The 17,251-nt window shown below is 35.8% G+C and overlaps 1 protein-coding gene across 7 annotated transcripts in view; it reads left to right on the top strand.

The window, feature by feature from the left end:
- Window positions 1–17,251, top strand: part of ADAM22 (ADAM metallopeptidase domain 22) — a 91,546-nt gene that overhangs the window by 30,483 nt on the left and 43,812 nt on the right. For all 7 annotated transcript variants that reach the window (XM_074192863.1, XM_074192862.1, XM_074192864.1 and 4 more), the window contains exons 12-17: window positions 2,896–2,967; window positions 3,188–3,280; window positions 7,598–7,678; window positions 10,382–10,432; window positions 10,836–10,899; window positions 12,847–12,952. In XM_074192863.1, the coding sequence (XP_074048964.1) occupies window positions 2,896–2,967; window positions 3,188–3,280; window positions 7,598–7,678; window positions 10,382–10,432; window positions 10,836–10,899; window positions 12,847–12,952 (467 nt within the window). The remainder of the gene's footprint in view (window positions 1–2,895; window positions 2,968–3,187; window positions 3,281–7,597; window positions 7,679–10,381; window positions 10,433–10,835; window positions 10,900–12,846; window positions 12,953–17,251) is intronic.

Raw genomic sequence — 17,251 nt, 5'->3', positions numbered from 1 at the left:
TGTGTTTGTGTGTGTTTGTGTATGTGTGTGTGTGTGTGTGTGTGTGTCCATCCTTCTTTATTTACTTCTACAGCCAAGGCTTTTCCTGGTGCCTAATAACCAGATTTGGGTTTTACCTCCTTGCAGGATGGGTCTTGAGTATCTACAAGGCTCTGGATTCTTGCTCTGCCTTACCAGTACTTTACATTATCAAAACTTTTTTTTTAATTTAGAAATCAAGATCTCTTGAAGGAAATGAGTAGAGAACTTTCTTCACCATGTTCTTGGCTATAGTTTATTAAACTCATAGAGATTTGCTGTGGTCACTGATTATAGGGGAAAAGTGGTTCCAGTTATTTTCAGCAAGTTTTTTGGATACATTTACATGTTAATTTAATTCCCAGCTAATTGTGTGAATTAAAGTTTCAGCCCCTCTAGCTTAGGGCACTGTGTGGAACTGCCTAGTAATCATTTCTTCTTTTATTCTGTATCCTATACTAGAGAATTTAGAAACTGTATCGCAATGGATTACAAAACAGCCAACCCTTTCAAAAACCTCAGGGAGGTGAGGGAATATATTGAAAGGAAACCACAGCTGCTTTTAACAGTGAAAGTGGCTGAGGGCTTTTTACTGAAATAGCTTTTGTCCGAAGTTCAAAACAAGTGAACAAATCTGTCTTTCATCTACATCACTTGCCATTTCAGGTTTTTAAAACTGCCTCACTTATGAGGGTCACTTTCAACCTGGAATGAAAAATAAGGAACAATTACTTCATTTGTGGAGGCAGATTGGGAATGGGCTCTCTGGGTACAAAATTCTTAGATCTGGGCAATTATGAAAAGCCAGTGTGATTGAATGCCTGTTGTCTCTTTGTTATGTGTTGAATTCTTGGTAAATTAAAAAAAAACACCTCATTTTTATTTACAAAAATGTATCATTCCCATCTTTTCTTCCTGTCTCCATGTCAAAGAAAGTAAAATGTGTTCAACAGAATAAAAGTTAGCTAGTATTTTAATAACAAAATAATAATGGCAGAGATATTATAGCAGATTGGTAGCATGATGGTCTGGATGGAATATAAGCTATTCAAGAGTAATGTTTGTTTCAGTCTTGGTGTTTCTATCACAGCGCAAAGAGTTGACACATAATACATGGTCATTAATTGAGCAGACATGTGATTTCATTGGTAGTTCCTGGTGAAGAAGTTCCCCTACCAGGACATGTTGGCATCTTAGTGAGCTGCCTGGGCACTGAGAAGTGGAATAGCTCTGCCAGGGTCAGGCTGCCATTTTGGATCAGAAGCCAGATTTGGAACCTAGGTATTGCTCTGCACTTGAACCTGGCTGGCATATTGTTCATTGATTAGCCAGACCTGATTTCCAGTTCATAGAGAGACCTGACCTTGAAGGCAGGAGAACCTCAGACTCACCTCTGATCTAAACTGATCTCATGCTCCTGGTCAAATCTTTTCACCTCTAAGTGCCCCAGGAAACTCTCTTAAGAATCTGAGTAGTAGGGCCGGCTAGGTGGCGCAGTGGATAGAGCACCAGCCCTGTAGTTAGGAGGACCTGAGTTCAAATCCGGCCTCAGACACTTAATAATTACCTAGGTGTGTGGCCTTGGGCAAGCCACATAACCCCATTGCCTTGCAAAAAAAAAAAAAACTAAAGAAAAAAGAATCTAAGTAGTAGAGAAGGTGAATCTACACAGTAGAGGAAATTTCCTGGGAGCTCATTGAATTGCAAAAATTCATAAATACACATATATATGCATATTTGTATATGTTTAATTATGAATTTTACAAATGCATGTATATATGTATATGTTAATATGTATATAATAAATGTGTATAATATAACTATCATCTATGTTTGTCTATCTCTATCCATCTCTCTGTCTATCTATCTATCCATATTTTTTCTCCCCTAATTGATCTTAACTACATTGGGAGTGGGAATAATTTCATTTTCATCATCGAATATACAATAGATGTTTAAATGATTATTGATAGATTATTTTCTATTATGTCCTAATATTTTATTAACAAGAATTACTTCAACTCTCTGAGCCTCAGTTTCTTCCTCTATGAAAAGGTCATAATAATGTTTATTCTATTTATAAGGTTGTAATGAGAGTTAAAGTCTATGTAAAGTGCCTTGCAAGGCTTAAGATTCTGTATGAATGTCAGGACCATCAGTTATATTATAAATAACTATTGGACAAAAGTTGTAACTGGCCTCAGGTACATAAGGAATATAGATTTTTATGAAGTTAAGTTCTCAAAGGTTCTTAGTCTGTTTACAGAGCAAAGGAATGAACTTTTGGTTAGTCTGAATAGTCTCTTAAGTTTTATTCTTCTGAAACAAATCCATGGGGGTAAAAGTTAATATCACAAATGTTTAGCTATTTAGTATTGAAATTTGTAATGGCATGGGTGGGAGAAATTCCAAGTATTAATTCAGTGTAATTCAAGTCATAATTGGACCATCTAATTCAGATGAACAAATCTCCTTGGTCCATATTTCTGCCTCTCGTAAAGACATAACAACTGAAATGAAAACAGAAAAAGTTCATGGTCCTAGATTCATAGGATTAAAAGTGAAAAGGGTCTAGGAAATTATTTTATCCAGTTCCCTCTTTTTTCAAATGATGAAATTAAAATGGTTAAGAATTAAAGCGATGAGCCTAAGATCACATGGATAGTAAAGAGTAACATGAGGATTTGAAACCCAAAGCAGTAGATTTTATATCAAGTACTTTTCCCATTGTACTCCCACTTAAAAAAATCACAGTACAAATGTGTGTCATTGACAGAGTTCATCTGTGCCAAAGTCACATTTATGATTGAGTTTGAATTTCATATTTCCCTGGATCCTATGAGAAAGATTTTTAGTGTTTGGGTTTCCTTCCTGCAGTTATTAGATCCTCCTGAGTGTGGCAATGGCTTCATCGAGACCGGAGAAGAATGTGATTGTGGCACACTAGCAGTAAGTACTTGGTGGTGGCCAAACACCCCTGAAATCCCCTGCCTTTTGCACTAGGATGGAGAAATATAGAGAATGTTTAGTATGGCTTTGCCCAGAGAAGCTGTTTGGATTTCTCATGAAAAGATGATCATTTGAGAGAGAGAAATTGAGTAAATTTAATTGAGGAATGAGACACCTATCTTATTCATGCATTGTCTTCCTGAATGATTCTGCCTCTCAGGAATGTGCTCAGGAAGGAGCGGATTGCTGTAAGAAGTGCACCTTGACAGAAGATTCACAGTGCAGTGATGGTCTCTGCTGCAAAAAGTGCAAGGTATGAGATAGAATAGCTAATTCTTAGCCAACTGTCAGGAGGTGACTATTTCACCCCAGATCATGAAGAAGATGAGAATAATAGTCAATGGAATGTATGAAATTCAGTCTTATTCATCCCTCTTGTATATAAATGGAAACTAGTATTTATTTGGTCCTTCTTCCTTCCCACTTTTTGTTCTCTTTTCCTTCCTTTGGAACTATATCCATATCCCAGCTCTACTGCTAACTTCTCTTTGTGACCATAGCCAAATTATTGAACTTCTCATCACCTGTTTCCTCAGCTGTAAAATAGTCAGTCCATTCATAAATATTCTTTATGGACCTGCTAAGCACCACAATCTGTGATAAAGCCCTGGGAATACAATAAGAGGCAAAAGACAGTCCTTTCCCTCAAGGAACTTACAAGCTAGTAGTGCTGGCATAATGCAAATAACTATGAACAAACGAGTCATATACAAAAATACAGAGAGAAGACATAATAATTGAAGGGCTGGGAAGGGCTTCCTGTAGAACCTGGGAAAAAAACATAAATAGGGAAAGCAGAGAAGCCAGATGGCAGAGATGAGGAGGGAGAACATTCCAAGCATTCCATGGAAAACAGTTCACAAAATGTCCAGAACCAAGAGATGGGAGCGTCTTTTTTATGGAACAGCAAAGATGTTAGTGTATCTGAACAGAAGAGTAATATGGTGGAGAGTAAGGAAGATGGAAAGATAGTAGGGGACTGGTTTATGGAAGTCTTTGAATGTCAGTGAATTTTTTTTCTTTGATCCTGGTGGAAATAGGGAGCCATGGGTGTTTAATGAATAGGGGAGTGACATGGCTAAACCTGCATTTAGGAATTGGAATGAGGAAGAGATGAGAAGATAGACCAGCTTGCAGTTATTGCAGTAGTCCAAACATGAGGAGAAGAGGGCCAGTGTGATGGTGATAAAGAAGAGAAAAAGCTCTTGACTGAGATGGTGTCAAAGGACTCTTCCATTTTTACACTGACACTTTTTAAAAATTCCTATCTTAGACGAAATGAAGAGGGGGAATTGAATATAAACGTGATTGAATATAAAATTTAGAGCTAGATATTAGAGATCATTAACTCCAACTTTCTCAGTTTCCAAATGAGGAAACTGAGTCTAGAATTTGGAAATATCCTAACCAAAGGTGTAGGAAATAGAACATCTCATTTCAGATTGGTACTTCAAATTTTAAATTCAGTGGGGTTTTTTTTTAGATTTTTGCAAGGCAAATGGGGTTAAGTGCCTTACAGCTAGGTAATTATTAAGTGTCTGAAATCAGATTTGAACCCAAATACTCCTGACTCCAGGGCCCATGCTCTATCCTCTGCACCACCTAGCTGCCTCTCAGTGTTTTTTTTCCCCATTAGACTGCATTACTTTTTTTTTCCCCACAGTGAAATTTTTCTTTCAGCCTGGGAACTAAGTGGTCTGAGCTCAGTAATTCTTATCCTCTTTCCTATAATCTGCCTGCCTGCATAGTACATTTTAAGGGTTTATTTTATTCACTTCTTTGATTTATATAGTTGTTCCTTTTGTGATAAAAATCATTTCAAATTCCAAGAATAACAAAATATAAAAATACCCAAAAGAGATTAGAGAAATGGTCCTGCCCTTTATGAGGTTTCTAATTTCTTTGGGGAGATAAGAAAAATTCATAAAATGATTAAATAGCATAAGTGAAAGGTAATGCTTTAAATTTCCAAGAAATTCAAAGTAGATAATAGCCAAGGATGATGGGGAAAGGAAGGTTTCCAGGCTTCATCCCTAGCAAACATAGGGATCTGGTCCCAAATCATAAGAAAATAGATATTCAGTCTAACTTAGGAAAAGACTTTCACTTCTCTCATGTTTTTGTATATGTTCATGCTTTCTCTCTCAGTAGAATGTATGCTTTTTGAGGGCAAGCCTTCCCAACTTGAACCTGTAATACTTCCTTGACCACCATTTTGCTCCCTGAAGCCTACTACTAAAGTTAATTTGCTTGCCTTGCATCCTTGTCCTTGTACCCTTATAACCGTTTTTTCATAAATTATGAACCAATCTATGGTTTTATATTTTTCTATTGTGCTGCAGAATCTAGTATCATGCTATCTACACCACAGATCATTTAATAAAAAGTGTGGATTGACTCTCCATTGGGTGGAGGACCTTTGAAATCTAGGACTAAGACCAGCACTAGGACTTTTGAGCAATTTTTTAGGGCTAATGGCAATAGCTTTTCTGTCTGCTGCTAAGACAGCAGAGATCTCAAGTTCTTTAACATTCCCTATAAAAGCCAAGAGATTCTGTTAGACATGAACCATACAAATAAGGTAGAAATACATCCCAGTCAGAAATATGGACATTAATGTATTTTCTGGAGATTGCAGCCCTTATATATACTTGGTCTATACATCACTAAATGAGGCCAGGAAGCTGGAGACCTCCAGCTTGATTTCCTGTTCATTACATGATCTGGGTTCCTTGTCTTCAATTTTCTTTGCTTTAATCATCCCAGCTACAGAGAAGTCGTTTATTGCTGTTTTTAAAATTCACCTCTTTAATTTACAGAATTGTGATTTCAGTGATAAAATCATTTCAGGACTCGAGCTGTAAAACATAAAAAAAAAAACACCAAACAGGGGAGCAACTATAACTCTCCCATAAAACCCTGTTATAAAATGATTTTGAAAATGTAATAAAGTCACAGCTAGCCCCATACTCTGTTGTCAGCAAATAAGACATCTGTAGGAAAGATAGTGTAAGAGAAGTGAAAAACACTGGCTTTAAAGTCTGAAGATCTGTATTCAGATCTCACCTTTTATCATTATTATGTGACCTTGGACAAAGCTCTTAAACTCTAGATCTCACTCTCCTCAACTATAAGGTGATGGGGTTAAACTAGATTGCCTCTGAGTTCCTTCTGTATTTAGAGCTTGTGAACATATACACAAGTCCATCCAAGGAAATGGATAAAGTAGTATTTGAGGAGGCAGCTGATAGACAATGGATGGAACTGAGGAAGACCTAAGTTCAAATCTGGCCTCAGATACCTACTAGTTAGGCAGGTCTCTTAAGCTCTTTTTGCCTCAGTTTCTTCTGCTGTAAAATGAGGATAAAGATAGCATCTGCCTTTCAGAACATCTTGACAATCAAATGATAAAAATATTTTAAAAAGCTCTTCACATAGTGCCTTAGACATAATAGACAGTATATTCTCATTCTTCCCTTTCCCATTAATATTGTCCTCATTTTCCAGGTAAGGAAATTGATGATCAAAGAGGCTCATTGGCATTGCCCAGGGTTACAGAGCTCCTAAGCACTGGAACAAAGATTTGAACTTGGGTTCTGCAGAGAATGGATCACAGAGTTGGAATAAACTTAATTGTCATCCAAATTCAACTAATAATTAAAGCAAGAATCTTCCCCATGACATCCCCCAAAAGTGGCTGGTTAGCCATCATCTTATTAGGGCAGCCCTTTTGAGAATTAACCTCCCTATAGCTTCCAACCACTGGGTTTAGCTCTGTCCTTGACCCAAGGAAAGTAAACAGAGTCGTTCTTCCACTTGATACCCTTTTGAAGATTCTTCAAGACAGATATCATATCTCCCGTAAGTCTTCTCTGGACTAAATTTTCTCAGGTATTTCAACCATTCCAGTTGATGGTCTTCACTTCACTTTTCTCCATGTGTTTTCCAGTTTATTGATTTCCTTCCTAAAATGAGAGTCCTAGAATAGAAAGGAGCAAATATCTATTTTCTATACTGAGTACTTTACAAATAACTCATTTCAACTTTACATCAGCCCTTGATTATTATTCACATTTTATAATTGAGGAAACTGAGACAAGCAGAGATTAAGTAACTTGCCAGAATCATATAGCTGCTAAATGTCTGAGGACAGATTTAAATTTAGGTCTTCCTGACCTCAAGCTCCACCTTCTATCCATGTAGTCATGCGACTCACTTATCTCCACGATCAAACTCTGGGCCACCTCTGACCATCAGATTCCTCTGAAATGCTTATGTTACAGACAAAGAAATCTCAGTTATAGCTATAAAATACATAAAATATTCATACAGTCTGGAAAAGAAACTTGTTTTAAAAGACTATTACAACAGTCTTTGACTCAAAACTTCTCTGACTTTCACAGAGCTTCATAGTAGTGGCATAAAAGTAATTTTCTCCAAAGAGTAACTAAGACATCTCTGTTTTGATATGTGAAATAAAGTTGTTCAGCAATTCTATCAGTATTTGCACTGAATATTTCCAGGAATTTTCAACCTTATCCTCCCTTTTTTCCCCTTTTGCTTCTTTTAGTTTCAACCTATGGGAACTATATGCAGGGAAGCAGTGAATGACTGTGATATTCAGGAGACATGTACAGGGAACTCCAGCCAGGTGATTTTCTAACTTTCTCTAAAGCTGGTGGTGGGGGGAGAAAGAGAAAAGAAGGAGGGGAGAGGGGAATGGGAGGGAGGGAAGGAGGGAGGGAGGGAAGGAGAGAGGGAGGGAGGGAGGGAGGGAGAGAGAGAGAGAGAGAGAGAGAGAGAGAGAGAGAGAGAGAGAGAGAGAGAGAGAGACATGAAAGAAAAGGATAATAAAAGGGAAGTACCTGGACTGGACAAGGTCTTTCATGGCACTGATCTCCCAGAAAAATGTAAACCGAAGAGACTCTCATGTTCCTCTCTCATATGTCATCTAATTCCATCTATTTTTAGTCATTCCTCATCAATCTTGGTTTCAGCTAACAAACAGCCTAGGCAAGAGGAGAAACTGAAAATTGATTATAAAATTAAGGCTATGTCCATGCCTTAAAGTATCTTTTAAAAGTGCCATGGCCTTATTTACACATCCTTGATGGGGGAAGAAATAGAAAGGACTATATTTTGTCTCATAATCCTTTAATGTGTAGAGTCTTCAGAAGACATATTCCCCTAATGCATCTCTAGTTTGAAGAAGTGTACCTTTCTCTGACATTGACATGAACTTGGTTTCTTCTGATAAAACCCATTATTGGCTGGTCTTTGAATTTAAAATAACTCAGAGACAGACTGATAATTTATGGTGGTGAATCTATAAATTTCAACATGACCCATGTCTTTGCTTTAGGGCAAGAGGAATTTGGTAAGACTATATTTAAGTCATTTAAAGATGTTTATTGTTAAGGGATATGACATCCTAAGAGATTAAGATTAAATGTCTTGTCTATTTAATAGTATCTTCAAGATGTACATTTGTAAAAATGTCTTGGACATTTATTTATTACTTTTCTACTTCAGATAACAGATTACACCTGGAAAAAAATGTGTGAAATATTTTCCTTTGGCCAATCAATAAGAATTCATTAAACAATTCCTATGTACTGGGTGAAAGAAATACAAAGACAAAGTATTTCCTATCTTCAAGGAATCTATGTTCTATCAGGGGAGACAATATATACATCTGTTTAGGAATATGCAAAATAGAGTAATTTTGGTGAGGATGCAGGGAGGTATTAGCAAGCAGTAGCAGGGATCAGAAAGACCTCATGCAGAAGGTTGCTTCTGACCTGAGATTTGATCTCAAGTCACCTAAATCCTTTAATGATATACTCGGTGATATTCAAAAGGTAACATTAAAATAGTTGGTGTTAAGTTCCACTAGATATATCCATGACCTTGAAATCAAGGACAAAACAGACTCTTGTCTCTTCTCTCTGTGTCTTTCAGTTTCTTTCTTTTTCCCTCTCTGTAAATATACATTTAGATAGATAGAGAGATAGATAATCACATATTTATTCTAATTATGTATTTGATGTATTTATAATAATTATATACATTTATATTTGATTTTTATCTGGCCACTGGACTCAGTTCTAGAGGAGAAGTGAGGCTAGTGACTTAGCACAGCATCTCCTCATCCAATTCGATTGCTTGTCATGGCATCATCTCCCTGATGTCATGATCTTCAAGAATGAAGGACAAATAACAATATTTTATATTTATGTGGTAATACAAAGAATAATTGAAATTAAGTTTATTATATTTATTGCAAATGTATACAATACATACTTATATACATATAAAGATGAATGGATGGATGGAATGAATGTATAAGAGTGGAAGGACAGTACACAAGCCTCTCTAACAGTTGCCTAAAATAGATGCCTCTTGAATGAATTTTGTATGTAGGGACTGTTGCAACTATAAAAGGGGGAACTATTGCTCCATACTTCTCTTCTTCTTGCCATTTGTTTGGATGCAGATACTGCTCCCACCATGGCCAGGGGCACTTGTGTTGGGTCCACATGTGGCTAGATGCTGCCAGCTATCATTGTCCTCCATGCCCATCTGTCCACTTAACTGTTTGCACTGATGTGTGTCTGAATATGCTTTGCCCTTGTTTTCAGGGTCATCCTGTGAAGTGAGGGGGACTTAAAGACATTGTTTTTACTATGACCTTCTTTTTCCTTATTGCATATCATTAAAGAACTGAATTCAAGAGTTCTCAACCTGGGATCCAAGGAGCCCTAAGGGCTACAGAGATATATTTTATTAGGGAATATATAAACATAGATGTAAAAAGCATTTTCAGCTATTAATTTTGCTAAATACTGTATGTATTTTAAAACTTTCTTCTAAAAGGGGTTCATGGACTTTACCAGATTGCCACAGGAGTCCTTGTCAAATAAGAAGTTAAGAACCCCCAGTTTAAGCACCCAGTCTTAGTGCATCCTCATGCATCCTGGGTAGCTATGTTTTTCAGTAGTGGCCCAAATGATTGGAAATCCATATATTTGCAGACTGTGTGGATAGATTATATCATCAATTAAATACATCTATAGTTACATTTATTAATTGATTCAAACCTTCTAGCATGGCACCTGGCTCTATCATTTATACTGTGGTAGCACTGAATTAGTGATTAGTTCTTACTAATAGTTCTTACTTATCAGTTTATGTGTGCAAGCTAGCTTGGTAAAAGCTTTTTTTTGCATATAAATCTATGGGCCAGTTGTTGAATTGACTTCCTAGACCTTTAAATTAAAACAGTTTAAAGGTTATTTTTCAAATGATCATTTCTAGCCTTTCATTGTGTTGACATGATTTTGTTTTTTCCTAGTGTGCCCCAAATATTCATAAAATGGATGGCTACTCGTGTGATAATTTTCAGGTAGGCAACTCAGTTCTCCTATATGATTCATTTGGATGTCCTAGAATGAAGGACATATTAACATCAATCAAAATATTGGCATTTTTAAATACTTGCTAGTAACCCTTATATATTTCTTTTTAAATTTTTCATTTATTTATGGAATAAAACAAGCATTTCCATAACTATAATTTTAAAAAAGATGATTGTATGTTACTTGTCTTTTTAATAAAAAATAAAGATAACATGTAAATGTCTTTTTTCTTTTTTACTTATCTTCCCTGTCCCCATCCTATGGATGAATATAAAGCCCTTATATATGTCTAGAAATCCTTCTCTACTATATTTTCTTTAATAGTTTAATTTCTCCCAGGATATAAATGAGGGAGTTTGTGCACAATCTTTTTCATGTTATGTATTTTAGGGCATCTGCTTTGGAGGAAGATGCAAAACCAGGGACAGACAATGCAAGTACATCTGGGGGCAAAGTAAGTTAATGGGATTTATGATCCATGTTTCTGGTGGGCCAAGTGGGCAGGTTCTTTCTGTAACCCTTCAGAAGAACCGGAGTTCTCAGGACTCAGGCAGGGAGAGGAGTCCCTGTTACATCACTTGTCCCAGATCCATCTCATTGCGGAGTTTGTTTCCTTTTATGGGTTAACTTCCTTTCCCAGACTTAGTTCAATATTGCATAAGTTCATGGTGCAAGTAAGTACTTGTGTCTTATCAAACTCAACCCTCCAAACCTTCAGAGACAGTCTCTATTAGTTGACTATGCCAAAAATGTTCATCCCCAAATCACTCACCTTCTGGAGAGGAAACCTTCCTGCACTTGGTTCAATGGGGACCTACGATGAAAACCACTTTTACCTGTCTTGGACCCAAAGCATTCTGCCACCATTGGTATGTCATTTAACTTCTATACAATACAGGTTGAGAAGGAGTGTGGCCTGGTATAAGAAGGGTTGAAACTGGAGCAGGAGGGCTTAGATTTATATCCTGGGTTTGCCATTTAAAACTTATGTGACCTTAGTCAGGTCATCCCCAACCACTTTCTCTGGGCTCTGCAATTGCAGAATGAGGAGGTTGGACTAAATGCCTAGAAGGCCTCTTCCAATTCTACTCTCAATGGTCAATGAGTCCTGGGTCACCTCTGTCTGTCACATGACAACTTTTCAGATAATTGAAGAAAGCTCTTCAGCTATCCTCCCAATCTCTTCTTTAGAGGAGGTGTGTGTGTGGAGAGAGAGAGAGAGAGAGAGAGAGAGAGAGAGAGAGAGAGAGAGAGAGAGAATTTGTCAGCCCTTCACTGTTTTTGTTGTCCTCCTCTGCTGCTGTGATTAACATAGCTTCATCTATAAGGTTTACAAAATGTTTTCCTTGTAGACAGATGCATTTCACTCCCAGGTATGTGAGATTTTCAGAAGAGAAAATGTATCTTTTGTGCTGAGACTACAAAGTTTAAAAATCTTGTTAAGTTCTATTTCAATGCTATGGTTCTGATCATGGCTCACTTGGTAGCAACCCAATTCTAATAGTTAAATGATGCAGTGGATAGAGTGCAGGGCCTGGAGTCAGAAAGACTTGCCTTCCTGAGTGAAAATCTGGCCTTAGACACGTAACGGTTGTGTGACTTTGGACAAGTCACTTGATAGTTTGCCTCAGTTTCCTCATCTGTAAAAGAAGATGGAGAAGGAAATAGTAAACCACTCCAGTATCTTTGTCAAGAAAGTCTCAAATGGGATCAGGAAGGACATGTCTGAAAATGGCTGAACAGTAAAGGAAATCAGCTTGAGTAATGTGCTTGCCTTCCTGTATTCTCACTAACCCACGTGAGCCCAGTGGTCCTACATAGTTAGATTAGGATGGTTAGATCAATGGGAGACCTTGACCTTTTAAAGTCAGGTCCTTCCCATATCATGGAGGCTCTTTTCAGTGTGATATCATCTTTCAAGGATCTAATTTTATGGGGACAAATTTTTGACTATAGGGTAAAGTAAAGATTCAGATTTTGTGGTTATATCTTCCAAACACATTTATCCATAATCAAGCTTTTCTTTCCATTTCTCTGGATCTGTTATTTGTTAGAATCATTTCTTTCTTCAGAGACTGAGGATTTATTTTTTAAAAAATATTCAAAACATGAGGTTCACTTTGGGAGCTTTGCCAGGCAAGATCTCTGTGTTAGGTCTGTGTTTATTTTCCTTTGCCAAATTTCAAATGAGATCCACAAAAAAAAAGAATCTCCATCAGAAAATCCACAAGTGACGTCCAAGGCTAGTTTTTAAAATTTTTTTTGCTATGTTTGTCAGAATCTTTTGAATTAGTAGCCCAACAACTGGTGTAATTCTGTAGGTTCACATTTATCTTTTGTGCCAAATTGAAAAATTTGCATCTGCCCATGTTTGCTGAAGAAGACCATTTCTCTGTTTTAGAAGTGACTGCTTCTGATAAATACTGCTATGAAAAACTGAATATTGAAGGCACCGAGAAAGGCAACTGTGGGAGAGACAAGGATACTTGGATTCAGTGTAATAAACAGTAAGTTAGAGAATTACTTTGTGAATTTATTACCCAGTATCTAGCTTTATATTGTGGAAGAACAGAATCTTGGCCTTGCCGTTTTTTTTTTTTCTTTTTGGCTTCTGGACTCCCTATGAAACTACAAAGAATAATATAGGGAAAACCTAAATTTATCTGAGTTTGAGTATTTCTATTGATATAGGGTATGGATTTGTATGTGTATAGTTTGAGTCTCCTCTTAGCATCTAAACAGAGTAGATTGGATTCATTAATCCATATTCCACTCTCCTCCCTTGTCCAGGATACTCATAGGGGAGGTTTCTATCTACTAAAATATCTCTCAATTATCAGCACCATAAGGAAGTAGCCAGGTAATACCTTGGATAGAGTGATGGACCTGTGGACTTGGAATCAGAAGACCTGAGTTCAAATCTAGCCTCAGACATTTGTTAACTATATGCTCTAGGAAAATCACTTAGCCTCTAGTTTGGCTTCCCCAACTGTAAAATGAGAATAATAATCGCATCTACCTCATTGCATTGTTGTGAAAATCAAATGAGAAGATGTAAAGTACTTAGCATAGGGACTGACCCATAGCAGATGCTTAATAAAAGCTTGTCCCCTTCTTCCCCTCCTACTTTAGTTATTTACATTATTCAGTAATTTACCTGCCTCAGCATAACCTCTATCCTGGCTCTTGAAGCTATAATTAATGTATTATTTTCTTTTTTTCTTTTTCATCCCTAATCTGCCCCATTTCCAAGATAACCAGTCATCGGTACTTAGAATGCAGTCTAATAATAGCCAGATTTTTTACCACACTTTAAAGTTTGCAAAACACTTTATAAATATCTCATTTTATCCTCACCACAACCCCAGGGAGTAAGTGCCATTATTATTCCCATTTTACAGATGTGGAAATTGAAGTTGATAGAGGTTAAATGATTTGCCTAGGGTCATACAGATAGAAAACATCTGAGGTGGGGATTGGAACTCAGGTCTTCCTTTTTCCAGTGTTATTAACTAACTGTCTTTCTCCTAATAATATGGTTAGGGAGGAAATAGAAGAATTTTCAGTTTCCTTAAACCAACAGATTTTGTGTTCTTGGCCAGGTAATTCTAATCTAAACCTCTCTCTCTCCTAGATTCTACTCATATTTCAGCTACCTCCTAGAAGATTTCCCTTGAATATTCTGATGCTATTACAAACTCAATGTGCTTCACACTTTAACTGAGCTCATCACAGTCCTACTCAGAATTAACTCCTTCATATTCTTAGTTAGGTCAGAAAAATCTTTGACTCCTTTCTCTTTCTTTTCCTTGCCACAAGTCAGAAAAATCTTTGACTTTTCTTTTTTTTTCTTGCCACAGCCTTGTTGCCTCTTCCTTATTAATTTTTTATATTTGTCCCTTACTCTTTTTTCTTTTTGCCTCTATTTCTTAAAAATATTTTTACTGAATATATTTTGTTTTGATACCTAATAACACTCAAACTCCTGACAAAGTACATTACCCAAATACAATTGAGAAAAACTGCCTAATGGAATCATTATAGATTTTAATTTATGATGGTGCATTTAACTGTCTATTTTTATAATTTACTGATCATTAACATAAAATATAAGTCAATTTTAACCTCTTCTCAACAAAATCCATTGTTTTGAATTTGCTAACTTTCATTTTCATTTACTTTCCTGTACTTTGCATGTAGTTATGTAGTTTTCCCATGATTCTGTGAAATCTTTATTTTCATTGTTATTTTATTTTATTTTGTTTGTTGAATATGCATTTCAAAGGCTTTAATATGGTTTTCTTTGAAGAAAAATTGGAAAATATGTAAATATTAAAGATCCATTTTCTTTCATGTAGAAGTATCTTCAACTTTGTAGGCTACATTATTTTAGAATGTAGACTGATTTTCTTTTATGTTAATTATTTCATATTTCTAGCTTTTCCTTTGATTTTTTGTTATTAAATGGTAATTAATGGTAATTTGAACTGGTATGCCATGATATGTAAATTGGTAATTCTTGCCTTCTTAAAACTGAACAAAGAATTTATAAACTATATTTTTAGGTTATTTAATTTGATATTCCTCTCTAATAAGGTCCTATTAATTTTCTTAATATGAATTTTGCCCTTGGTTTCTAATAATTGGAGGCAGTGTGATACATGATTTCCTGGAATATTGTATTTATGCTCTTTGCCTGGGAAATCAATAATTCTCAGATTTTCTTTCAGATTTGTCTGCTACAGCTTCCATTGTTAAAATTTATAGAGGTTTCATTTCTTACAATTTTACTTATTATTTCATCTCTTTATTTTTGTTATCTTCATGCCATTTTTACAGTTCTGCTTTATTAATATCTTTGCTTTCTGCTCTAGTCAGTTCTGACTTTTAAACTTTTAAGACAACTCATTCCTTATCTTTTCCTTTAATTATTTGTATTATACTTCCATCCGATTTTAAGTTTTCTTTAATTTAAAAAATTGTTTCTTTTATATGCATTTATAAATTGCTCTTTAACCCCTCAATTGAATATAAAAAAGTCTTGAAAATAATACTGCTGGTCCTTGAGATTATTTTATTTGTATTTCTAAGAGTTTCAGAATTATTTTTTTTTCTTCTGGGAGTTTCTACTCACTTTATTCTACCCCATAGATTTTATTATGTATTTATTCAGGCCTCTTTGTTGTTTATTTAATTCTTCTGCCTCCTAATTTTTCTTTTAGATTTCCCTTATATCTTTTTTACCTTTCCCCTCATTTTTTATTATCATTATTTGTTCATTTTATTTGACACATCTCTTGCTATTATGGAGTGAGGGAAAGCTGAGGTTGATGCTGACTCTTCTTTCCATCTCACTGGGAAGGGCCCATCTTATAGGTTCTTGAGGAGAGACCCTTCCTTTCTACTGATCCTGCCTCTATCCTAGTTCAAGTCTTTTATTGTGTTTTCTTTAGGTATTGCAAAAGTCTCATAAGTAATCTCTGTGTCCTTTCTCCGCTTCCATCTAAATCATTTTATTTGCCAGGGGTGTCATACTCATAGCCTGTAAAAACTTATGAGTGTGACCAGAATGAGATTAAAATGTAAAATGGAACTGCTTAACAAAATAAATTAAAATACAATATGATATTTACAATGCTAATTTGTGGTTTTCTAAGTTAATATGCAGTCAAGAAGATATCTATTTGAGTTTGACACCAGTCTATGCTTTATGTAATTTACCATGCCCTTGTCCCTGCTTTAATAATGCTGTTCTCCTATTCAAAAGCCGTCATTGTGACCCCATTGTTTACCAAAAAGAGTACATAAGTCAGAATCTGACATTTAGCCTTTCCGTGATCTTTAGGCTTCCTCCACTCAACCAGACTCCAGAAGAACTGGATTACTTATATTCCTGAATATATATTCCTGGTGAGCAGCAGGATAGAATGTGTGGAATTTTCTTCTCTTGTTCCTTCTTCCATCTATTTATTATTGAATATTGAATATTCTCTCCTATCAAGTCTCAATTCAAATTCTACTACTTCTGTGAAGCCTTCCAAGATTGTTCTAGTCAAAAGTCATTTATCCCGAAATTCTTCCTGGGACACTTGACCCTAGACAAGTCACTTGGCCCTGTTTGCCTCAGTTTCCCTCATCTGTAAATGAGCTGGAGAAGAAAGTGGCAACCCACTCCAGTGTCTTTGTCTAGAAAACCCCAAATGGGATTTGCAAGAGCTGAATACAACTCAAACAACTGAATAATCATAACAAAAATCTGTGATACAGTTACATATACATATAGGGGATAGAATAGATAGGGAAATGATGAGTTCAGAGTACAGATTGAGATATTTGAGGGGGGAGGTGGTTTAGGTCTAGATCAATGCAGATATTTTCCTGGACTTTATAGTTTATAACAGGCTTTTATTTATTTATTTATTTGTTTGTTTGGGTTGTTGTTTATTTATTTTTTTCCTTCTCAGTGAAGGTAAGGGAAGAAGAAAAAAGATGTTAGATCTTCATGGTCATAAAATAAAATTTAATTTTAAAAAATGTATGATATAGAGCATAAACCCTGGAGTTAGGAGAACCTGAGCTCAAATTCAAACTTAGATATTTGATATTTACTAGTTATGAACCTGGTCAATTCGCTTAACCCAGATTGCCTAATAAAAAAATTAATAACAATAATAATGATATAGACATCAAGCACAATCCCTTGACTATAAAAGATACTCAATATTTATTGAATGAAGAAATAATTTTTTGTGAAAGGGTCAAAATTGAAGATTTCCATCTGTGTCAAAGGGACTTCTGTATTTTAC

Source organism: Macrotis lagotis, chromosome 7, assembly GCF_037893015.1.
Source record: "Macrotis lagotis isolate mMagLag1 chromosome 7, bilby.v1.9.chrom.fasta, whole genome shotgun sequence".
Taxonomy (NCBI): domain Eukaryota; kingdom Metazoa; phylum Chordata; class Mammalia; order Peramelemorphia; family Peramelidae; genus Macrotis; species Macrotis lagotis.
The sequence above is the reverse complement of the archived record's forward strand: the minus strand, read 5'-3'. Positions and strand labels throughout refer to the sequence as shown.